The sequence below is a fragment of the Pseudophryne corroboree genome, chromosome 12, assembly GCF_028390025.1.
Source record: "Pseudophryne corroboree isolate aPseCor3 chromosome 12, aPseCor3.hap2, whole genome shotgun sequence".
NCBI classification, from domain to species: Eukaryota; Metazoa; Chordata; class Amphibia; order Anura; family Myobatrachidae; genus Pseudophryne; species Pseudophryne corroboree.
Window position 1 is genome coordinate 16,022,515 of NC_086455.1, and position 25,717 is coordinate 16,048,231.

The window sequence follows — 25,717 nt, forward strand, 5'->3', positions numbered from 1 at the left end:
GGGAAATGGTGCTGAAGAGCCCATGTGAATGTATGTATCTCTGATCCCCCCCCCCTCCCCGCCCGCCCCATCCCCCCAAGAATGTAACAGCTGCATAATGGGGGTAAGGTGCAATCAGGGAGATTGATGGACTGTTTAGGGAGTTAGGGAGTTGCTGCTATTTCAGGGAGTCTCCAGCAGAATGTGGGAGGGCAGGCAACTATGGCTGTATGACACCCGCTCCGCTCAAGCTCTGCTCCATCTACCAGTGTGTATAACAGTGAGTACGGCTGTACCTGCTTTATCGTCAATAGAACCCCTCCATTATTTAAGTAACTGGGCTGTTCGTAGTTGTAAGGCGTCGACTGGTGGGCACAGGAACTCTGCTTCATCCTCAGCCTATACACATCTATTCCCAACACACAACTTCATATGTACAGTATGTGTAGACATTTCTTAGAATTACGTGTATATAAGTACTGTATTGTAGTTTGAGTTTTATTCCACTTTAAACATGCAGCTTGTTTTACAGGTTCAATAACATTTTACTACCACACCAAGCAGATGTTTATGTATACACAATACTTTCTGTATAAACTACTTGTGCATTTGTTATTTCATTGTTAAACTGACAAAGCGTTGCCTAAGTGAGCAATGTACAGGGAGGCCCTAAGTAAGAGTGCTCTCTAATGTGCACAAACAGTTGTTACAACTGTCATGTTAGAAAATAGCTTTACCATTACTTCTGTATATATAACACGTTATTCCTGTGGGTTTTTTTTTATAAGGTTTCCAAGATGTCCACACGATGATCTTCATCGGCTTCGGCTTTTTGATGACTTTCCTGAAGCGTTACGGCTTCAGCAGCGTCGCCTTCAACTTCCTGATCGCAGCGTTTGGACTCCAATGGTCCACGCTCATCCAAGGGTTTTTCCATGGTTTTCATGATGGAAAGATTCATGTAGGAATAGAGAGGTGAGCAAAGGAGGGAGCAGGGTGGGGGGGAGGGGAGGCAGCAGCCGCTCACCTGAGACGGATCGATACCTGGCTACAAAAGAAACATGTCTTGTTTACTCTGTTTTGTAATTGTGTCCAAATTTACTCTTATGTCCCCAACAAAGGGAAACTCATTGCAATGTGCTTGTCATGACAGTGGCTTTGCCAAGGTCTGTTCTGTTGTACTCTGTTTATCTGTGTGTTTCGTTGTCCTCTGATTTATCTGTGTGTTACGTAATACCTCCCAACTTTCCGTAGTAAGTAAGTGTGACCTCAGCAAAGGGGGTGTGGCTTTGTGACAATGTCACGAATGTGAGCCACGCCCCCATTTTTCGTAACTATGGGAGCATGGCCAGTGCTCTGTGAGCTGCTGGCATGCCCCCAGTCCCTCTTGTCTCTGGGAATAGATGCTGTGCGCATGTGCACAGGAGCCTTCCAACTGCCCCACCCCCACCACAGGACACTGTGGCCCGCGGGTGGAACAGTGGGACAGTCCCCCCAAAAATGGGACTGTCTCGCAAAAATCTGGACAGTTGGGAGGTATGTTACGCTGTACTCTGATTTACTGTATCTGTGTGTTACGTTGTACTCTGATGTATCTGTGTGTTACGTTGTACTCTGATGTATCTGTGTTACTCTGTACTCTGATGTATCTGTGTGTTACGCTGTACTCTGATGTATCTGTGTTACGTTGTACTCTGATGTATCTGTGTGTTACGTTGTACTCTGATGTATCTGTGTGTTACTCTGTACTCTGATGTATCTGTGTGTTACGCTGTACTCTGATGTATCTGTGTGTTACTCTGTACTCTGATGTATCTGTGTTACTCTGTACTCTGATGTATCTGTGTGTTACGCTGTACTCTGATGTATCTGTGTGTTACGTTGTACTCTGATGTATCTGCGTGTTACGTTGTACTCTGATGTATCTGTGTGTTACTCTGTACTCTGATGTATCTGTGTGTTACTCTGTACTCTGATGTATCTGTGTTACTCTGTACTCTGATGTATCTGTGTGTTACGCTGTACTCTGATGTATCTGTGTTACTCTGTACTCTGATGTATCTGTGTTACGTGTACTCTGATGTATCTGTGTGTTACGCTGTACTCTGATGTATCTGTGTGTTACTCTGTACTCTGATGTATCTGTGTGTTACGCTGTACTCTGATTTACTGTATCTGTGTTACGCTGTACGCTGATGTATCTGTGTGTTACTCTGTACTCTGATGTATCTGTGTGTTACTCTGTACTCTGATGTATCTGTGTTACTCTGTACTCTGATGTATCTGTGTTACTCTGTACTCTGATGTATCTGTGTGTTACTCTGTACTCTGATGTATCTGCGTGTTACGCTGTACTCTGATGTATCTGCGTGTTACGCTGTACGCTGATGTATCTGTGTGTTACGTTGTACTCTGATGTATCTGCGTGTTACTCTGTACTCTGATGTATCTGTGTGTTACTCTGTACTCTGATGTATCTGTGTTACTCTGTACTCTGATGTATCTGTGTGTTACTCTGTACTCTGATGTATTTGTGTGTTACGTTGTACTCTGATGTATCTGTGTGTTACGCTGTACTCTGATGTATCTGTGTGTTACGTGTACTCTGATGTATCTGTGTTACGCTGTGCTCTGATGTATCTGTGTGTTACTCTGTACTCTGATGTATCTGTGTGTTACTCTGTACTCTGATGTATCTGTGTGTTACTCTGTACTCTGATGTATCTGTGTGTTACTCTGTACTCTGATGTATCTGTGTGTTACTCTGTACTCTGATGTATCTGTGTTACTCTGTACTCTGATGTATCTGTGTGTTACTCTGTACTCTGATGTATCTGTGTTACTCTGTACTCTGATGTATCTGCGTGTTACGCTGTACTCTGATGTATCTGCGTGTTACGCTGTACGCTGATGTATCTGTGTGTTACTCTGTACTCTGATGTATCTGCGTGTTACGCTGTACTCTGATGTATCTGTGTGTTACTCTGTACTCTGATGTATCTGTGTTACTCTGTACTCTGATGTATTTGTGTGTTACTCTGTACTCTGATGTATCTGCGTGTTACGCTGTACTCTGATGTATCTGCGTGTTACGCTGTACGCTGATGTATCTGTGTGTTACGTTGTACTCTGATGTATCTGCGTGTTACTCTGTACTCTGATGTATCTGCGTGTTACGCTGTACTCTGATGTATCTGCGTGTTACGCTGTACTCTGATGTATCTGCGTGTTATGTTGTACTCTGATGTATCTGTGTGTTATGTTGTACTCCGATGTATCTGTGTTACGTTGTACTCTGATGTATCTGCGTGTTATGTTGTACTCTGATGTATCTGTGTGTTACGCTGTACGCTGATGTATCTGTGTGTTACTCTGTACTCTGATGTATCTGTGTGTTACGCTGTACTCTGATGTATCTGTGTGTTACGCTGTACGCTGATGTATCTGTGTTACGCTGTACTCTGATGTATCTGTGTGTTACTCTGTACTCTGATGTATCTGTGTGTTACTCTGTACTCTGATGTATCTGCGTGTTACTCTGTACTCTGATGTATCTGCGTGTTACGTTGTACTCTGATTTATCTGTGTGTTACGCTGTACTCTGATGTATCTGCGTGTTACTCTGTACTCTGATGTATCTGTGTGTTACGTTGTACTCTGATGTATCTGCGTGTTACTCTGTACTCTGATGTATCTGCGTGTTACGTTGTACTCTGATGTATCTGTGTGTTACGCTGTACTCTGATGTATCTGCGTGTTACGCTGTACTCTCATGTATCTGCGTGTTATGTGTACTCTGCTGTATCTGTGTGTTACGCTGTACACTGATGTACAATCCATTTTGAATGCAGCTGCGAGGCTAATCTTCCTTGCCAGACGTTCATCGTCTGCAGATCCGCTCTGTCAGTCCCTCCATTGGTTACCGGTATTCTACCGTATTAAATATAAAATACTTTTACTCACATACAAGGCTATTAACCAAACTGCACCAACATACATCTCTTCACTCATCTCAAAATATCTCCCTACCCGACCTCTCCGCTCTGCACAAGATCTACGTCTCTCATCCACACGCATTACTTGTTCACACTCAAAATTACAGGACTTTACCTGGGCTTCACCCACTCTGTGGAATGCCCTCCCACGCACAGTAAGACTCGCCTCTAGTCTCCAAACCTTTAAATGTTCCCTGAAAACTCACCTCTTCAGACAAGCCTATCAAATTCCAGACCCACCCACATAACCTTCAGTGCTTCCCTATCTAATTACATCCTCTGTAGAGTATTCATAACATCACATATCTTGTCTTTCTTTAGTCTCACACCCTCCTGACACTTGGATAACTTTGTGGGGTATCATCATACAACCTATTAAGAACCTAGCAATCTGGTGGACCATTATGCAATAGGTAGCATCTATCCTTGTGTATCTATGCCTATTTCCCTATAGATTGTAAGCTTGCGAGCAGGGCCTTCCTACCTCTATGTCTGTCTGTTTTTACCCAGTTTTGTTCTATTACTGTTGTTCTAATTGTAAAGCGCAACGGAATATGCTGCGCTATATAAGAAACTGTTAATAAATAAATAAATAAATAAATAAATCTGTCTGTTACGTTGTACTCTGATGTATCTACAGGTGTAGCCATGCTCATCTTACTGCAATGTGGCATGCTGCATGGCGGAATTAATGAAGAGATCGCCAGCTGCGAATAGTCGCAGATTGGAACGCCATGGAGTTTGGTGCCATTGTAGGTTATGGGCTACAGTATCAGTAGAGAGGTATTTTTTAATCCATCCAGGGCCACATGGGCATGGAGCTGATAATGATTAAGGGCCTATACTGATAAGGGGAGGAGCAATGTCCAGTGCTGTTGGGTGTGGCCAGTGCTGTGTGGGTGTGGCCAGTGTTGTGTGGGTGTGACCAGTGCTGTGTGGAAGTGTATATCCCCTACGCCATTAGTAGGCAGCTGCTGTGGCACTACACATCCTAGCATATCCTGTCAGTTTTGGTGTTAGGGTATTCTAAAACTTTGGCAGAGCATGCTGGGAAGTATAGTTCCACAGCAGCTGGAGTGCCAATGTATCCCTAAATATATAGATGTAGAAACGTTGCATCATTGGGGAAAATGGAAGTACCATTGCAATACTTTATGGCCGACCATCTGGCCAGCAGGGCGCCTGGTAGTCATCATGCTGCCCCACGATTATGGGCCTATTTTTATGTGGGGGCCTGAAACCGGAATGGGGGTGGGGGGTGGGTAAACCTCTTTTATTTTATATGTCCTGTCCCACAAGAATGCATTATTATATAGCAGTGATACAGTAAATCAGAGCTACACAATGCACAGGGTATTGCTATTTACAGAAGAAGAGAGGATGAATAAGGAACAGGCCCCGTAATGTCAATCAACAAAAGAGTATTTATGGCCATACAATCAGGAGCTGCTAAATGCCCCTCGGCCCACCTAATTACCCCACAAAAGTCACCGTCTTTCTCTGCCAACTTACATCTTGCGTTATTCTCGTGGCTCTTCGGCATCACAGTTACTGCAATCCTTCCCTAACTGACCCTGGACACTTTGGGCAGCATCTATTGTGTCTTACTACAACCAGCGTTACAGGGCACATGCTGTTAGTTCTGTGAGCGCAGAAACAAGGACCCCATACGTACGTGCCATACTCCCTCCCCCGGGCGCAGGCGTTACGTCCTCTGTAATACAGGTGATCGTGGCTCTTTATAAAAGAATAAATAAGAAATTGATGGCGGGAGCTGTGTTCTCTTACTCAATACTTTGTCCTGAGCCAAGCAGTGTACTCATGGCAGCCTTTGATCTGTATTTCATGATGGAACGTTCAGCTGGATAAATAGATACCCGCGTCCTACACCCTTTACCTGCTGCAGTACAAAACCAAGATCATAAGAAACCCTGGACACTGACAAAATAATACTGTAGTACAGGTTGAGTATCCCATATCCAAATATTCCGAAATATGGAATATTCCGAAATACGGACTTTTTTGAGTGAGAGTGAGATAGTGAAACCTTTGTTTTTTGATGGCTCAATGTACACAAACTTTGTTTAATACACAAAGTTATTAAAAATATTGTATTAAATGACCCTCAGGCTGTGTGTATAAGGTGTATATGAAACATAAATGAATTGTGTGAATGTAGACACACTTTGTTTAATGCACAAAGTTATAAAAAATATTGGCTAAAATTACCTTCAGGCTGTATGTATAAGGTGTATATGAAAGATAAATGCATTCTGTGCTCAGATTTAGGTCCCATCACCATGATATCTCATTATGGTTTGCAATTATTCCAAAATACGGAAAAATCCGATATCCAAAATACCTCTGGTCCCAAGCATTTTGGATAAGGGATACTCAACCTGTATATAGTAAGGGTGGAAGGTCTGGGATTTGCTAACCTCGTACTATTCAGCAAAAAGCGAAGTATCCCCAATTTACAGGAAGATTGTATTTCAATTCTAGTTTTGTTTTGAGAAAAAGTCTTGGGAGTTAATCTGCCCAGAGAACAGTGTCCCCCCCCCCCCCCATCCCCCCATCCCCCCCTATGTCTCTGGATATTTGTATTTAGCATGATGGGATGACACATTGGGCCTGTAGGTGCCGGCCGTAGAGTGTGTTATGGAAGCGTCGCGGGAGTGTCGGCGGAAGTGGCTGCGTACACACATGCTTGATTGCTCACACAGAATGCTATACTCGGACAGAGAAATGGCACCTGCCATAGGGCTGATCCAGTTTCAATGGATAGGATTCCAGCATGTACAGGTGCAGACAGTGTACACCAGGGAAGGACTTTGTAGTGGCATTTGATAACGTTGCAGACAGGCAATCACCCATAGACGACGCTGCAGGTGCTTCCTATGAATCAGGCCCAGTGGATGGAATTTTATGGGTTAAACGGTATCCCAGAATGTTAGTTACCTTGGTTCTGGAATTACACCCAAACTGGCCAGTTACACAATGTCTGGCTCTGCTTACTGCCATAGTTGGCGCTTGTCCCTACAGCTGCCGTATTGTACTCACTTTCGTATGCTCCTGTGTCAGTCAGTGGAGATAACTCACAAATCTGTACGTCTAAAATTGCCAGCCTCCCATCAGAAACCGCTCTGTGCGTCTTCATACTCGCCGCCTAGAAACGCCTGTTTTGCGGCAAAGATTATTTTTTATAAAACATGTGCAGTGTCCGTTTTAGATGTCCTTTTGTTTTCTCTGTATTGTTCACCATTTTACTTGTTATTGTTCATATCCATTTTTGAGACTTGGTTGTTTCTTTTAGTGCAATATTTGTTCAGTTAATGTACCGCCTAATAAATACAATCTTTAAAAAAAAAAATTCAAAAGATGTGCGGCGTGCCAGCGCATGTTGGTAAAATCTAGATTTGAATATTCCTGCTTAAAGTAACCTTATGTATTGATCCAAGTCAGTGACTTGGGGTGGCCGATGCTCTTTCCCCGGAATTGGGTGGTGTCATTCATGAAAAACAGCCGTATTTCTTTTTCTTGTCATTTTCTGTATTGTGCAAAAGATTACTTGGGGTAATTATACTAAAGTGCAGATTTTTAGGAGCGGAGATGTTGCCCATAGCAGCCAATCAGGTTCAACCTATTTATCTAGAACCTTATAGAAGATAATAGCTACAATCTGATTGGTTGCTATGGGCAACCTTAGTAAATATGCTCCTTAGTGCGTCTTAGAGCACGTGGACAGTAAGGGGGAGATTCAAATGTTTGAAAAGTCGGTTGGGTGTCTGTCTATTAGGAAAAAACAGACACCCAACTGACTTTTCAAACATTTGAATCTCCCCCTAAGACTCTTCTTTTAAACCACAGATCTAACTGCAAATAGTTCTCTCCCGGGCGACCAATAGCAGCTGCTGCCTGGCTAACGCTGTATTCTGATTCCCCAGCATGATCAATGCCGACTTCTGCACCGGAGCCGTGCTCATCTCCTTCGGAGCCGTTCTGGGCAAGACCAGTCCCGTCCAGTTGATCGTGATGACCCTGTTTGAAGTCACTCTGTTTGGAATTAATGAATACATCATCCTTAACATTGTTGGAGTAAGTCCCATGGGAGCAAGGATGGAGCCTGGCTGGGACCAGCAGAGGCAGCATCCGGAGCTCTATTCATTTTCCTTTCACTTCCCATTCATTAATCATTGCGGACAGTGCAGAATGACCCCCTCACTCCAACTATTATGAGTGCACCCTCCTTGGGGAGTACAGCTTATGGAGAGATATAAAGTACCAACCAATCAGCTCATAGCTGTCATTTTTCAAACACATCCTGTAACATGGCAGTTAGGAGCGGATTGGTTGGTATCTATTTCCACTATGACTCTCCAAGTTTTGATACATCTCCCTCTTATGGTCCGTTTCTCCACTGGTTCACTTCTCCACTTTCTTCACTGCTTGATACAGCTCCCCCTAAATCAACAACTGTGCTTTATTTCATGTAGTATCACAGGATGACCAGCAGAGGGACCCAGTTTAGCAAAGGAGAGATATAGGCTCACTAGTATAGCCATTGTCACAGCTGTTCTTTTGTTTTTTAGTGCTTAGCTTAGGGACTTGTCTCTGCTATAATAATCCATAGACATTTCTTAGTAGCATCGAAGGGTCTACAAACCACCTGAGCCAAGAAATGCTTCAGTATGTGATGTAATCTACAGACATATCTGCAGCAACACTTCTGACCAGCAGGTGGTGCCACTGAGGTCTTCCTTGGACAACCTAAAGTGCCACTGTAATCTGTACTCAGTGGGTGGACCAATATTCATGGGAATTTGACCTATCCATTCACTAGGAAGCAGTTTATTATATAGACTACATTCTAGAGATGATTGGTTCTTCTTTTGTGCAGATACACCCAGTGCGAAGGTTATTAATATCTGCACTACCCAATGGGCGTCTCTGGGGTGTTCCTGGCTGTATATAGATTAGATACCTCAACGCACCTACTTCTACGGCAACAAGCAAACACAAGATTATCTAAAGGCGATAAAGCACTGGAGAGGGCGTAGATGACCGTTGCACGCTCACCCTATAGGGAGGGATGTGTGAAATAGAAAATGCGGCCAAAAATACGTAAACTTTCATTTTTTAATGCACCGTCCACTTGCTACAGTATTCCGCAGAGAAGTGCTCATTCTATTTATCATTTCTCTTCTGCGTCCTAAAAACTGTCAGAAGCTAATTAGTTGCATCGCTGCAGCTCATTTTTAGTAAATCTACCTCTAAGTTCACACGTGAATTTTCCCACTTTCTTTGTGCATTTCCATAGTCTATAACCAGTATTCTGTCCGCTTCCTACTATTGACAGTAAGATCAACCCTGGCTTTTTATTCCTGTCTGATTTGCTCTTCTCAGGCCAAAGACGCTGGAGGCTCCATGACCATCCACACATTTGGAGCTTATTTTGGACTGGTTGTTTCCCGGGTGCTTTACAGGCCACACCTGGACAAGAGTCGTCATAGAGAGGGGTCCGTGTATCACTCAGACCTCTTCGCAATGATAGGTATGTACCAATTGCTATGTACAAACATTCAAGAAGAAGAGGTTGGCTGTCTACCGTGAGTCACGTCTCTCTTTGTATTAACTGCCACTCGCAGTATTACCTTGGGGAGGGACCACCACCATTAGGTGGTTCCAGGTGCCAGATATGGCTATTTGGCAGGAAGCTAGGCAGAAGCCTTCCACCTTTTAGGACTGGGCCTGAGTGGTCGGAGGTCTGTACTGAAAGTGACACCTGATTGGACAGGAAAGGCCATCTAGCCCTAGATGATTGTCTGCAGTCACCAACATGGCCTCTGCTTCTTCCCCTGATCAATTGTACAGTTCCACTGGATTGGAGGGTGTCCTACGTAAGCCATTCCCACTAAGGTAATATGCTGGGCGGGTAGATAACAAAGAGAGAGGATTCTTTAACCAGCGAATTTCCTGTTTATGGGATGAAGTAAATATACATTCCCCATTGGCATATCAGTGAGGGTAAATGGCTCTAAATTGCCCACCAATCGTCCAGGTCACCTCTTGTCGAGCAGGTCCCTAACACTATGGGTCCAACATCCGGGACGCAGGGAACTCCAAAACATGATCCAGCAAAGGACCCCCCCCCCACCACCAGGGCATCACACTAAAGGGTAGTCATAGTACATAGTCCCGCAGATGTTGGCCCCATAGTGTTAGGGACCTGCTCGACAAGAGGTGACCTGGACGATTGGTGGGCAGGCCGATATCATTGGCCAACGATATACTAACAAACTCTTACAATAGATTATATTTTATTATATTGAAATGTAATGATCGCATAGTGCATCTGCACCCCCTTTATCTGTGTATATCAGTGAGGGTCCCTACCTCTGAAACCGCTATGGCGAGTGACTGTGACATGTGGAAGACAAAGAAGTATTGGGTGAGATGATCTGCCAGGATTGGGATAAGCTGGAGAAATAGGCATCCAATTGGATGGCTTTAACCTTCCTACACACCTCCTGTATTTAGGACAGGTTCAACACCTAGACCTTTCTCTCCTCCTTGCCACCAGCACCGCCTGGAAGCTGGCAGGTACAGATGAGGCATCCAAGGTTCTACACTCTAACCACTCTACTGCCTTCAACTAGCAAAAGTTTTTCAACAAAATCTCTCAGAAAGGGTAGAACCCTCCTTTACTCAGTTATCTACTAGCTCAACCCAAAACCCAATTGCGTTCTCCTAATGCACATAAAGGCTGGACACAAGATCCCCTCCTCTTTTTTATTCAATTCAGGAACAATCTACTTGTGGATGTTCTGGCCAAGCTTCAACTCTGCAGTCACAGCCCACGGCGATGACCAACACCGAACAGTGATGAACACCTATTACTCCTTGGCCGCCTGCACGCTGGCCACCTTTGCCATGTCCTCCATGCTGAATGGAGAAGGCAAGCTTGATATGGTAAGCAGGAGTAATGCTAAAGACTTGTTTCTAAACTGATTTTGTCGCACTTCCCGACTCATTTATATGAACTTTGAGGAACCTCCATGTTGCCGGATGTTAAATCACATGTGGAACATAGCAGAGGCTGCTGGTTGTTGCTGATATTTTTCATATAATTTACTTATGTAGTACCACCATATTATACAGCTGTGCACATAGAATATCCATTCACAGCAGCTTACAAGTCCAGGTTCCCTGCCCATTTTAGTTAAATAGTTTTAAATGGTCTCCATCAATCCATGGCAGAAGTGACAATATCTCATAGATTGGTCTCCATCCTCCATGGCACACTGACCATGTCTCACAGACTGGTCTCCATTCTCTGTGGCACATTGACTATGTCTCATAGACCGGTCTCCATCCTCTGTGGCACATTGACGATGTCTCATAGACTGGTCTCCATCCTCTGTGGCACATTGACAGTGTCTCATAGACTGGTCTCCATCCTCTGGGGCACATTGATGATGTCTCATAGACTGGTCTCCATCCTCTGTGGCACATTGACAGTGTCTCATAGACTGGTCTCTATCCACTGTGGCACACTGACAATGCCTCATAGACTGGTCTCCATTTTCTGTGGCACACTGACCAAGTCTCATAGACTGGCCTCCATCCTCCATGACACATTGACAGTCTCTCATAGACTGGTCTCCATCCTCTGTGGCACACTGACAATGCTTCATAGACTGGTCTCCATCCTTTGTGGCACATTGACAATGTCTCATAGACTGGTCTTCATCCTCTGGGGCACATTGACGATGTCTCATAGACTGGTCTCCATCCTCTGGGGCACATTGATGATGTCTCATAGACTGGTCTCCATCCTTCATGGCATGCTGACAATGTCTCATAGACTGGTCTCCATCCTCTATGGCACATTGACAATGCCTCATAGATTGGTCTCCATTTTCTGTGGCACACTGACCAAGTCTCATAGACTGGCCTCCATCCTCCATGACACATTGACAGTCTCTCATAGACTGGTCTCCATCCTCTGTGGCACACTGACAATGCCTCGTAGACTGGTGTCCATTCTCTGTGGCACACTGACAATGCCTCATAGACTGGTGTCCATTCTCTGTGGCACACTGACAATGCCTCATAGACTGGTGTCCATTCTCTGTGGCACACTGACAATGTCTCATAGACCGGTCTCCATCCTCCGTGGCACACTGATAATACAGTATCTCATAAAGTGGCCATCCTCTTGTAGCTATTAAGTAATTTGTTCTTTCCACAGGTTCACATCCAGAACGCGGCACTGGCAGGTGGAGTTGCAGTGGGAACTTCCGCAGAAATGATGCTGACTCCCTTTGGTGCTATGATTGCAGGGTCCTTGGCTGGCATCGTCTCTACCCTTGGATACAAATATATAACGGTTAGTTTCCTATGCCAAAAAAAGGAGAACTTGAAAGCGGTAAACGGGGACAAAACAGTCCTCATCAACTCAACATAAAGCCATGCAAGTGCACAGAGATTTATTGGCCATATGGGCCATATAGTCTTGGATAGCATTACCTCCCCCCCCCCCCTCCCTTTCAAAACCCCCCCCCCCATGCCTCCTCCAGCTCCTTACCTTCTCTGTGACCATATAGATATCACTAACCATTTTGTAAGTTGTCCAACAAGATATTTCTGCTGCAAAATAAGACTCCTATTGCTCTGCCCAATTGTCCACAGCCCGTGTTGGACTCTAAGCTGAAGATTCAGGATACTTGTGGGGTACATAACTTGCACGGGATGCCTGGTATTTTGGGTGCACTTATTGGAGCTATTGTGGCTTTGATGGCAACGGCAGATATATACGGGGAAGGGTAAGTGTTGATTAAATGTTAACAACTTGTTGACCACGGAAAATCCCAATATTTTCTTTTGATCCTCTGTCTCTTCTCTTTGTAGAATGAGTGACGTTTTCCCCTTAATTGCTGACACAACTCGTACACCTAAATCTCAGGCCGTTTATCAGGCCCTGGCCTTGCTAGTGGCTCTTAGTTTTGCCCTGGTTGGAGGTACTGTTGTAGGTGAGTACAGTCAAGTGTGGTGCAAAAGACAAAGGAGGTCTTCTTGGTATAAAACACTGTGTGGCTGGACCCTGAAGAAAATGTATGGGCTCATATACCCATTGGGCTCTTCACTATGCAAGGCCGCCCCAAATGTGTGCTCAATAGACCAGATTGGGGATCTTGTTAAAGTGACGAGGCCTTTCTGGGTCCCCCACCTGTCCGTAGTGGCCTTATATAATCCTCTGGCCAGAAACATGGAACATAAACAGGGATCTGCCAGGTGAGGGAGCCCATTGGCCATAAGCACAGAGGAGGGAGGGATTAAGGAGCTCATTCAGAGCGGCCGCTGATGCGGCCCACACCGAAGTTTGCCTGCATCAGCAAACTGTGCATGTGCAGTGGCCGCATCGCGCCTGTATGGCCTTACACATTGCGGCCACTTTCTGGAAGGATGCGGCCGCAATATGAATGACAGGCAGGCATTCATGGGGCTGCGACACGGCGTTGAAGGGGGGGGGGAGGGCGTGGCGGCCCGGCCTGGCACAAACGGTAGTGTTCCGGTCTCGTTTTCACGGCGGCTGTGTGACATCACACGCAGCCACTCTGATTAAAAAAATTACGGTGGGTCATCCTAGCTTTGTTGGGCAGCCTTGCCCTGTGCTGGGCGGCCCCCAGCATGTGAGGAGATGGACGCAGATCCGGCTGTGTGTGCAGTGATCTGCGCCTATCTCCGAATAAGATCCTAGGTTGAGTATTTAGTGTCTGAAACGGAACACCCTTTTTCTTTTTTTTTAAGTTGCTCAATGAACTTTAAATAATCCTAAACTTAAAGGCCCCATAGGCCCCCAATCCATCGATGACTGATTGTCAATTGGCAAGGAATCAGGAAAATTCAACATGTTGAATATTTCCGATCCCCCAACCCAGGCATCAGGGGATCGTGACAGAGTGACAACCCGTCGCGGATGTAGGGGGCCTCTAGAGGGGTTGGGTCTGTGAGACCGAATCCGGAATCCGGACAGCAGGATGCCCCTGAGGAGGGGGGGAAGGGGAGCACAACAGAGCCTTTTGCGGGCTTGCTGTGCTCGCAAATACCAGAGGTAGTTCTGTGATAACTTCAGATCGTGTTATCCAGGCTTCCGACCCGTTCCCTTACTCCTGCACAGTTTCCCTACCTGCTGGCAGGAAAGTCTGAGCTCAGAGGTTCTGCTTGTGATCAGCTGTCTGTGTCTGATGGACAGGCAGGCAGTGATCACTGTGTTAAAAATAATAATAAATAAAAATACTTACCTGCACTTGGGGACCGGTGCAGTAAAGTGATGCTGTGAAGCTGGCATCTCACTTTACAGCACCAGGGTCACAGCGGACTGAGCGGAGCACAGGATCAGATGACCGGCTGCCCTCCCGGATCACCTGGCTGCGGCGATGCATGCGCTGTACATGCTCGGTTTTTTTCATGAAAATCACCCTGAGCAGTGCGGCGAGATGACTGGCAGAAACAGAATTTTCTCGCAAGCTCTGTGTCTGCATGTGATAATTGATACATCCTAGCAATGTATTCCATTATCGCAATGTGATTTGGGGCAAATGTATCACAACCCATCCGCATCTGAGATGCGGATTGTGATAAATATGCTAGTGTACATAACAAACGGCTAGGTTCATTGCTACGTTGATGTGGCTGCAGTTTTGTTTGTCAGCAGCAGGGGGCAGGAGAGCTCAGGAATATTACGTACACAGGACAATTGAAGTCATTGCATAGGTCTAAAGCAACTTTAAAAGCAATGTTCAGCCGGAGTGGAATAACAGAGATCCTCACTCAAAAATTAATGAAAATTATTAAAGTTTATTATTGTAGAAAACAAATGAAATTATTTTATAATTGACAGAATTTAAATTAAAACCAGAGCCTCCAATATGGCCCCTTCTAGAATGTACAGAATGCTCTGCTCCCGGGCTTCCCTCATTAGATATGATTGTCATCACCTGTGTGAAACACTCTTATCAATGAACTAGTTCAGCACAGGTGACTGCGGTCCTAAATCCTGAGAGAAGTCCAGGAGCAGAGCACTGTGTACGTGATGGAAGGTACCGTACGCAGCAACATCAGACTCAGTTTCTGCTCCCAAGTTGCTGCATTTTAAACCTATATTACAGTTTCTAACCTATCTACTTCATATTGGAAAGATAGATGTCTGATCTCCCCTCACTTCCCCATACCTCCCAACATGACCCTCTCCAGGAGGGACACAATGCTCTGCTCCTGGACTTTTCTCTTAATGTATGTGCCATCACCTGTGCTGAAACGGGTGTGGTTCATCAAATCGACAGTGTCTAGGTCGACAATGTTTAGGTCGACCACTATAGGTCGACAGTCACTAGGTCGACATGGATGGAAGGTCGACAGGGTTTCTAGGTCGACATGTGCTAGGTCGACAGGTCTAAAGGCCGACCATGAGGATTTTTTTTTTTTTTGGTGTCGTTTTCTTCGTAGAGTGACCGGGATCCCAAATTAGTGCACCGCGTCCCCTCGCATGGCTCGCTTCGCTCGCCATGCTTCGGGCATGGTGCCTTCGCTCCGCTACCGCTTCGCTCGGCACACTTTACCGTTCCAATCGTAGTCCACATGGATCGTTAAGTATGAAAAAATTCAAAAAAAGAAAAAAAATGTGAAAAACTCATGTCGACCTTTAGACCTGTCGACCTAGCACATGTCGACCTAGAAACCCTGTCGACCTTCCATCCATGTCGACCTAGTGACTGTCGACCTATAGTGGTCGACCTAAACATTGTCGACCTAGACACTGTCGATCTTCAGACCGGATCCCGCTGAAACACCTTTCTTATCCATTAACCTGGTCAAAACAGGTGCCGGCAATCATACATTGAGAAAAAATCCAGAAGCAGAGCATTCTGTCCCTCCTGGAGAGGGTCATGTTGGGGGTATCCGTTCAGATGGTCGACCATGTTATGGTCGACAGTCATTAGGTCGACCACTATTGGTCGACATTGACATGGTCGACATGGACATGCGTTTTTTAACTTTTTTTTCTTTTGGGGAACTTTTCCATATTTTACGTTCCACGCGGACTACGATTGCAACGTTAATCTGTGCCGAGCAAAGCGGTAGCGGAGCGAAGTCACCATGCCCGAAGCATGGCGAGCGAAGCGAGCCATGCGAGGGGACGCGGTGCACTAATTGGGGTTCCCAGTGACTTTACGCAAAAAACGGCACCAAAAAAAAACACAAAAAAAAACTCATGTCGACATTTTACATGTGTCGGCCTTTCATGTGGCGACAATTTACATGTGTCGACAATGTGTGCATGTCGACCACGTCAATGTCGACCAATAGTGGTCGACCTAATGACTGTCGACCATAACATGGTCGACCATTCATACCGGAAGCCATGTTGGGAGGTATGCTTCCCTATTATGTGCAGTACACTTTGGTAGGTGCCATGAACACGGTTGTTTTCGCATTTGTTGCAGCAATATTGCAGCTCTGCAGAAAACTGTTATCCCTGGTGGAGAGAAGACAATAGATGCTGCTTATAGCTACAGGATGGCAGATTATTTCACATTATAATGTTATTACTTTGATCTATATTGCTATCTGAGAGCTGTTCCCCATTCAGGTGGTACGGGGCTTACCTAATTGTTCAACAAGGTAGCCTATCCTTCAGGCCTTGGGCCCAGTGGGCGTTGATGGGCCCGGATGACTATAATTTGTTTTTATGTGGGAAGGAAGGAAGATGGGGTCGCTTAGGTTAGGACCCCATGAGATCTTAGTCACGCCCGGTATTGTGGGTTTGGCCAGGTGGGTAAGGGAGGCCATGTCTTGATGCAAATTACTGAACTCTCTACACGTGCTGTGAGTCTGGCCCTCTGGCTAACACGGGGCTACAAACAGGTACCCCCATAACTCCTTTGTGGCATCGCTGACTGTGCCAACTAATCAAATGTTTGCTTTAATTTTCCAACCCAGACTAGAGATATGTCAGAATCCGATTGGTTACTATGAGCGATTACACGTTTCTCCTGTCACCCCACTTTTCACTTTTGCTCCCTTTTCCCCTGTATATTGGGAAGAAGTCATGGAGGGGCAATCGCTTCCCCTATAGCCTATCCATTTTTACATTGCTTTAATGTACATAATCCGTTGCTAAGAACAAAAACCAGCCATTGTTGTAATGTTTAAATGCTCATTTGTACTGTGAAACTTGTGTTCCAAGTACTCTGTCTCCTCTTGTTCCCCAGGGTTTATTATAAAGATACCCATTTTTGGTTCGCCTGCCGATGCGGAATGCTTTGACGACTCGCTGTATTGGGAGGTAGGTGTCCCGTGATTCCCCCATTAGCTGCATAATGTTAGGGTGTCAGCACCTACGGTGGTACAGTATATGTGGCAGGAGGGATAAATCCATGACACGTGTGACCCAAGCACTATATAGCAAAGCGTCACCCCCTCTTGCGTTCCACGGCTCCGTCGCTTTGCTGACTCATCCATACACCATTTCAGTTGCCTTTCTCTGAATTCATTACAAATGTAGTTGCCAGGAATCCCTGGAGACTCCAGAATAAGGGGGGAAGCTATTCTCCTAGGAGCACTTACCACTTACTACTGTAGGTGAGCAAGGCTCTGATGCCAACCTCATCCTCAAGCCCCAACAACGTAAGTGGCAGAGGGAGTGCTGAGGTGGGTGGGTCATGATAAGATAATTGCCCCACCCATTTTAATCATCAAGCCCCACCCACCTTATCTAGTTTTGCCAGATCTCCCAGAAGCAAGGTTACCCTACTGAAGGGTCCGAGGCCAGCTGCCGAGAATTCCCTTTTGCAATTCATGGTGCCACGCACAGTATTTTTTTTGAATAGCTTTATTTCTGGAGGGGACATGACCACACCTCTCGAGTTTGGCCACGCCCCCTTCAGCACCTGGGCCCTGCAGATGTGTCAGCGGCCCTGTTGACACCTTTTTCTACAGAGCCCAATATTAGATGTTCTTGCCCCACTGGTGTCCTACACTGTTTGCTATCCTTCATCTGATGTGACATTGGAATATCCTATATCACTCTTATGTATTAACCTTTTTTGCAAACTGTATTGAATGGACCTCAGTGTAAACCAGTGAGTATTCATATGGAGGGCTCTGACTGGTTGATGGCTACATAAATGCCTAAATACATACATACATACATACATACATACATACATTACAGGCCCAACGTTTGTAGACCTCTGTGCACACCTCAGCCAACTTCTACATAGAAAGGAGTAAGTTAAACATACTGCTAATTCACAAAGCACTAATACATGATAATGTATAGGGTGTAACACAAATGTAGGAGCCAGGTACACAAGTCAATCCCAAAACTCAAGATGTGGACACTTTGGGATGAAAGTGGTATGGAGGGTTGTCCTCACAGCTCTGGTATGTAATACCGGCAGACGAGATACCGGCTGTCAGTATACCGAAGTATAGCATCCCGTCTGCCGGAAAACCGGCAGCGAGGAGAATACCGATGTAGTATACTTTTACCATCGATGGAGGAGAACCAGATGGTTTCCCGCCATCGATGATTCATTGCTACCAAATTTTATTTTCATTTTTTTTATCTCGGTGTCAAGGCACAGAGCTTAGCCCCTCCCCCTGACACCCACGAAGCCACGCCCCCGGGCACTGATTGTCCCACATTTCATTATACAGTAATGCAGGGCTGACCATCGATGGGTAAAATCATCGATGGATCTCTTCCAGATGCTTGTACACCATCGAGATTATCCGTCAATGGTACCATCGATGGTTGACCATCGATGGATAACCCACCAATGGCCATCCCTAGCCCTGCCTACGATGATCGCCTTTTCAAACTCTGGGGTAGATGTATTAACCTGTAGAAGGCATAAGGAAGTGATAAACAAGTGATAAAGCAGTGATAAGTGCAAGGTGATAATGCACCAGCCAATCAGCTTCTAACTGTTAATTTACATATGGGAGGTGATTGGCTGGTGTGTTTGCATTTATCACTGCATTTGCACTTATCACTGGTTTATCACTACCTTATGCCTTCTCCAGGTTAATACATCTGCTCCTCTGTCTCATCTCTTTCCGGCAAGCCATTTCATTAGCAAATGAACTAATTAGTACCCCTTTACCAAGGACGTGCGGTGAGCTAAATGGCTCAGGAGGCACTGGCTAGCGCCAGAGCCAGATTTAAACGCAACATATGAGCCAAAGCGTACATCTGGGCATTATACGCAGGTGCAGCAGTATATACATGTGGGCATTATACACAGGTGCAGCAGTATATACATGTGGGCATTATACGCAGGTGCAGCAGTATATACATGTGGGCATTATACGCAGGTGCAGCAGTATATACATCTGGGCATTATACGCAGGTGCAGCAGTATATACATCTGGGCATTATACACAGGTGTAGCAGTATATACATGTGGGCATTATACGCAGGTGCAGCAGTATATACATGTGGGCATTATACACAGGTGCAGCAATATATACATGTGGGCATCATACGCAGGTGCAGCAGTATATACAAGTGCAGCAGTATATACATGTGGGCATTATACACAGGTGCAGCAGTATATACATGTGGGCATTATACACAGGTGCAGCAGTATATACATGTGGGCATTATACACAGGTGCAGCAGTATATACATGTGGGCATTATACACAGGTGCAGCAGTATATACATGTGGGCATTATACACAGGTGCAGTAGTATAAACTCCTGGAAATTTGGTGAGTTTTGATCAGAGGTGTGTGGGAAAGTTAGCCAGGTCACCTGCCATAGACTTTTTACTCAGGCGTTTTGGCTATAAAAATAATTAGAAAAATGCAAAGAAGATATTTCAAACAAATTCTTTGTATTTTTCATATACTTTATACAGTAAAAATTCTGGCCCAAACGTTAGCATGACAGGAAAGGCTCTGCCTCACCCCACCGCACGTCACTGCCCTTTACCCGTTTTATACCTTCAGGAATACGTGCCTGCTGCAGGAGCACACCACTTCGCTTGTGTGGAAGGAGGGAAGGGTAGGGGGATTGTCTAATCACTTTTGTCTACATAGTGTAGTACATAAGGGGCTTGCGTCTCAGTTTCCAACTGCTGACGCATCTGTTTTCAGCCTCTTATGAGTGTACACATCTCAGTCACTTCTTGCTTGCGGCTAGATGGCATTACTAGGTGGCAACAGGAGAAATACATTTGGAGTGGCCTTGGACACAGATTTGCATCCTACTCAGAGATAAGCATATACAGAGATCCGTCCAACTTCAGTCAGATCTCCTGTACCAGGGATGAGGTGGTGCAATTGCTGATTATATAATAATGACTGATCTGTCTTTCGGAGTGTTGGGGTCAGAGCGGTCACATAGATATTTGCATGGGACTTTTGATCGCTGGGAGTGGACAGAATTGCAACCCCATGTTAGTACATATACGACTCAGAATCTGGGCACAAATTGTGTATGCTATTTGTAGTGTACCTTATACTTCTGCTGATTGCAATGCAAGTATCTACCAGCAGATGGCAGCAAAACATAATTTATAGGGAAAAAGGAGAACGCTATGGACTAATCCATAGTTTCCCAAAAGCCACCATTACAGTCCACGTTTAACTATATCCATGCTTGAGGACGAGGGACTTAATTAGTACCTCAGTCAATTTGATTTAAGCATCTGGACTCAAGCATGGATATCCTTAAAACCTGGACTGTAATGGCGGAGTTGGGAAACTGGATTAAAGTGGCTGGCACGCATGGACCGTTATCCGTAGAATGTAACATTGACAGAAAATACTGATCTTTCGGTATGGTTTTTTTCAGGCACACAGTGTTTGACCTTATTCTGATTTGGGACATTATAAAGAGATAGAAACTGCTTGCGCGGCAGATCTTATAATACATATCACTCTTTTAGTGTTATAATCACAAACTTGCATCCTACATATTAAAACTTGCATCCTACATATTAAATGGGTAACGCCTAGTGGAAACAGAGTTGGAAATCATTGATAATAGGCTTATTAACCGTACACAATGTCAAAACGCAGTAAAGAAGGCAAGTAAGGTGCTAGCGTGCATAAAAAGGGGAATTGAGACAAGAGACTCGGATGTAATCATGCCGCTGTACAAATCATTGGTACGTCCGCACCTGGAATATTGTGTTCAGTTTTGGGCACCATTGTATAAAAAAGACATCAGTGAACTCGAAAGTGTTCAAAGGCGAGCTACTAAATTGATTAAAGGCCTAGAAGGACTGGACTATAAGGGAAGACTTACTAGGCTGAATATGTATACACTAGAAAAGAGGCGCCTAAGAGGAGATATTATTAATATCTTCAAATATGTAAAGGGACATCACAAAGAGTTATCAGAGGAATTATTTATTAAAAGAACACAGTTTAGGACACGAGGGCACTCGCTGCGACTGGAGGAGAGAAAGTTCCGAACGCAACGGAGGAAAGGGTTCTTCACTGTTAGGGCAATCAGGATGTGGAATTCCCTGCCAGGGAAGGTGGTAATGGCGGACTCTGTAATTGGATTTAAAAAAAGAATGGATACATTTCTGAATGAAAAAGCTAGCCAAGGTTATAATACTTAAAATATCAATGTGGTTAATCCGGGGGTTATAAAACATTATTCAGCAAGTATGTAGAATCATCACAACTTAAAACAGGTTGAACACAATGGGCAATTTGCCTCTATTCAACCTCAAATACTATGTTACTATGTTACTATAAATGGTTTCCCATAAATCCTGCCACATATGCTGCCAAGCATTGATTATAATTCCATGGAGTCGGTAATTGGAGCAGGACCTAGTGAAAGCGACCAGCCCAAAAGTTGGGAAACTCTGGGTCTTATGGCCGTGATTAAGGAGACAATTCCCCAGAGGCCCGCTAGCCACCTCCAGGCTGCCCCGGGGCAGGTAAGTTATGGAACCTTCTGAATATAGGGAAGGATTCATCCAGCCCCTTTGTACTACCATATTACTCTGTGTAACACACTTATTGCACATGATTTGGTCTAGGTAATCAGTCTTCTCCTTCCATTCCTTTCCCCAGGTACCGGAAGAAGGTGAGCACACACCTGTGTACACTGAGGTTCCGGATCAGCAAACACAAGCATAACACAACCCAGGTGTGCGTCTGTTATGACCCGTGGTCTGGAACCACCTAGAGACTTATCCACAGTGGTCATCAAGGCGTCCTTCATTGGGACCAGCAAGACAGCATGGACCTTCTCCCGCTGGCACTTTCCATCTTGGCTTCAGGTGTCAACTCCGCCCTTTAGCTGACAAAGGTCGATGCTTGTCCTGGGACAGAAGACGCACCGTCTGCATTTTCCGTTCTCCACCCCGTTCTCGGTGCTGCCGCTTTTTATAGGACGGTGTCGGCCTAGTGTATTTTACCCACATATATTTGTATTAACAACCTCAGCACTTGCATCCTGTTACGGACACTGTCTAACCCGCTGTTTTTAGTGTTTTTTAAACCTTTGATTTTCGTGGGAAGGTTTGGGGGGTTGTAAAAAAAAGAAACACACAAAGAGTCACATGGTGCATTTTATAAGAAAAACTACTAACTGTACAAACGATGAAATCTTTACCTGTAAATATAACAAGCACTTCACGTTATAGGACTGTCGGTCACTTCATAAACCTACTGACCCATGACATACGGTATGTATGAAATGAATGACACCAAAGAATGAGTGTGTTTTGATGAAATATCACTCTTTTATTCATTGAAATGTGATATCGTTTATTAGTATTATCTTGTATTTAATCACCGCTGATCTCCGTGCTTGCAAAGCATATATCATGGAGTCAGTGAAATAAAAATAGCATATTGTATAAACTGGCAATACATCCAGCGGTTCCAACAAAGGCTTTGGACATGGAAATGACATTGTTAAAAACGGGAGTTTTTCCGTGGTGGGGTTGCGGTTAACGGCAGATTCTTGTTGCACCCAGTCTGTGCTGGAGTTCTATTAGACTAGGAGGTCATTCCGAGTTGATCGCTCACTGACGTTTTTCGCAGCGCAGCGAACATGTTACTACTGCGCATGCGTATGCACCGAAGTGCGCAGGCGTGTCGTACGGGTACAAAGCGAATCGTTGCTGGGCGATGGATTTAACAAAGAATCCATTCGCACAGTCGATCGCAAGGAGATTGACCGGAAGAAGGCGTTTACGGGTGTCATCTGACTGTTTTCAGGGAGTGTTTGGGAAAACGCAGGCGTGTCCAGGCGTTTGCAGGGCGGGTGTCTGACGTCAATTCCGGGACCGGACAGATTGAAGTGATTGCAGCGGCTGAGTAAGTCCAGAGATACTCAGAAACTGCAAAAACTTTTTCGTCCCGCTCGGCTGCACACGCGTTCGCACACTTGCAAAGTGAAAATACACTCCCCCTGTGGGCGGCGACTATGCGTTTGCACGGCTGCTAAAAGTAGCTAGCGAGCGATCAACTCGGAATGACCCCCTAAGTTTGTAACTGTTTAGTGGGCCTGATTCAGAGAGGATTTCTCTGCAAAGTGAGTAACTATCCCGGCGGTTTAAAACCCTGCAGACGTCGGAACCTTTTCTGAGCATGCTCTAGTCATCCTCTGCGAATTCGCTCGTGGCTGAGAGGCCCCGGTGTCAGAAGTACTGCTATTCCTGAGACAGTATAGAGTTATAGTATGCATCCAATGTCTCTGATGTTCCTGCTTCTGCACATAAGCGTGAGATGTGAGTCATTTGTATATTTTTGTAAGTCCGCTGTGTACGGGATCCCAGCTGCGACGGTAATTGAGATCCTGAATCAGGCCCAGTGTACAGATCACTCAGCTTGAATGGATCATGGAGTAAGAGAACGTGTCAGATCATTAGCACGCAGCACTGAACATATAACAGAGACTAGAGCGCTTCTGTACAAATTATCCGCTTACGTGTATTGTGCTGGAAACCTAAAGCGACACAACGACGTTCCTTGCAGATGTCAGCCATCCAGTAAGTGGAAGACCACCCTGACAATCCTATTCTACGCATGATAACCGGATTGGAGAATAATTTGCTCCATCCATACTTGGTATAATCCGGTATACGGTCAGGGGAAGCTGTGAGGCTTTCTTGCTGTATCTCCTAGCTTTGTCTTATATTGTACAAACTCAATTTTTACGTATTTGTTTAAAACATTTCACTGTGTATACCTCTATACAGTTGCATGCTTTTTCTTACAAGAATAAACAATTAATAGTAGCACGTGTCACAGCTGTTTGTAAGGATTGGACTCTGGTCAGAGTACCTTATTCTGATCAATATTCATCTCCTGCTCCTCTGTGTGTTTTGAAGTGGCTGAGGAATTATCGGAATGTTCATAGCAGGACAGTCTTTCAGGAGATGTGTTTGCCCACCATAGCCAGATTAAGGGAGGGGTGCAGGGCATAGTGTACCCCGGGATCCCCTCTTTCAGGGGGCCCCTCAGCCAGAGCACACTGACATCACTAGCTCTCTCTCTTGTGCAGCAGCAGAACCAGGCAGCCAGAATGGGAGCAGGACAGTATGCAGTGCAGGCAGAGACACAGGAGTAGCAAAATTACACTGAGAGAAAGAAAAGAAGACTCTTGTTTGAGCGCACTCTTAAGCAAAGGAATTACTATAATAATTGTACGACATAAAATTGTTTTTCTCTTACGTCCTAGAGGATGCTGGGGACTCCGTAAGGACCATGGGGATAGACGGGCTCCGCAGGAGACATGGGCACTTTAAGAAAGACTTTGGATCTGGGTGTGCACTGGATCCTCCCTCTGTGCCCCTCCTCCAGACCTCAGTTTGATACTGTGCCCAGAGGAGACTGGGTGCATTACAGGGAGCTCTCCTGAGTTTCCTGAAAGAAAGAAATTTTGTTAGGTTTTTTATTTTCAGGGAGCCTGCTGGCAACAGACTCCCTGCATCGAGGGACTGAGGGGAGAGAAGCAGACCTACTTTAATGATAGGCTCTGCTTCTTAGGCTACTGGACACCATTAGCTCCAGAGAGAACGGAACGCATGTCTCACCCTCGCCTATCGTCCCGGAGCCGCGCCGCCGTCCTCCTCACAGAGCCGGAAGATAGAAGCCGGGTGAGTATGAGAAGAAAAAAGACTTCAGAGGCGGCAGAAGACTTTGGATCTTCACTGAGGTAACGCGCAGCGGGAACGCTGCGCGCCATTGCTAACACACACACGGCAGGCACTGTAAGGGTGCGGGGCGCAGGGGGAGCGCCCTGGGCAGCAAGTTAAAACTTCGATCTGGCTAAAATGAGTATATACAGACTCTACACTGTATATAAGAGATCCCCCGCCAGTTTTTTTAATGATTTCAGCTGGACCAAAGCCCGCCGCTGAGGGGGCGGAGCTTGTTCCTCAGCACTCACCAGCGCCATTTTCTCCACAGCACAACGCTGAGAGGAAGCTCCCCGGACTCTCCCCTGCTGAACACGGTGAAAAAGGGTTTGAAAGAAGGGGGGGCACATAATTTGGCGCAGATGAATATAATAGCGCTATCTGGGTAAAAAATATATTGTTTTTTCCCTGGGTCAATTTGGCGCTGGGTGTGTGCTGGCATTCTCTCTCTCTCTGTCTCTCCAAAGGGCCTTGTGGGGGAACTGTCTTCAGATAAGAGGATTCCCTGAGTGTGTGGTGTGTCGGTACGCGTGTGTTGGCATGTCTGAGGTAGA

At 45.4% G+C, this 25,717-nt stretch overlaps 1 protein-coding gene across 3 annotated transcripts in view; it reads left to right on the forward strand.

Moving 5' to 3' along the window:
- The window catches only part of RHBG (Rh family B glycoprotein), a 115,458-nt gene extending 91,198 nt beyond the window's left edge, over positions 1-24,260 (forward strand). For all 3 annotated transcript variants that reach the window (XM_063947087.1, XM_063947089.1, XM_063947088.1), the window contains 9 exons: positions 768-954; positions 7,919-8,069; positions 9,378-9,525; positions 10,777-10,943; positions 12,226-12,363; positions 12,666-12,799; positions 12,885-13,006; positions 17,249-17,322; positions 22,084-24,260. In XM_063947087.1, the coding sequence (XP_063803157.1) occupies positions 768-954; positions 7,919-8,069; positions 9,378-9,525; positions 10,777-10,943; positions 12,226-12,363; positions 12,666-12,799; positions 12,885-13,006; positions 17,249-17,322; positions 22,084-22,149 (1,187 nt within the window). In that variant the 3' untranslated portion in view covers positions 22,150-24,260. The remainder of the gene's footprint in view (positions 1-767; positions 955-7,918; positions 8,070-9,377; positions 9,526-10,776; positions 10,944-12,225; positions 12,364-12,665; positions 12,800-12,884; positions 13,007-17,248; positions 17,323-22,083) is intronic.
- Positions 24,261-25,717: the final 1,457 nt, after the last annotated feature.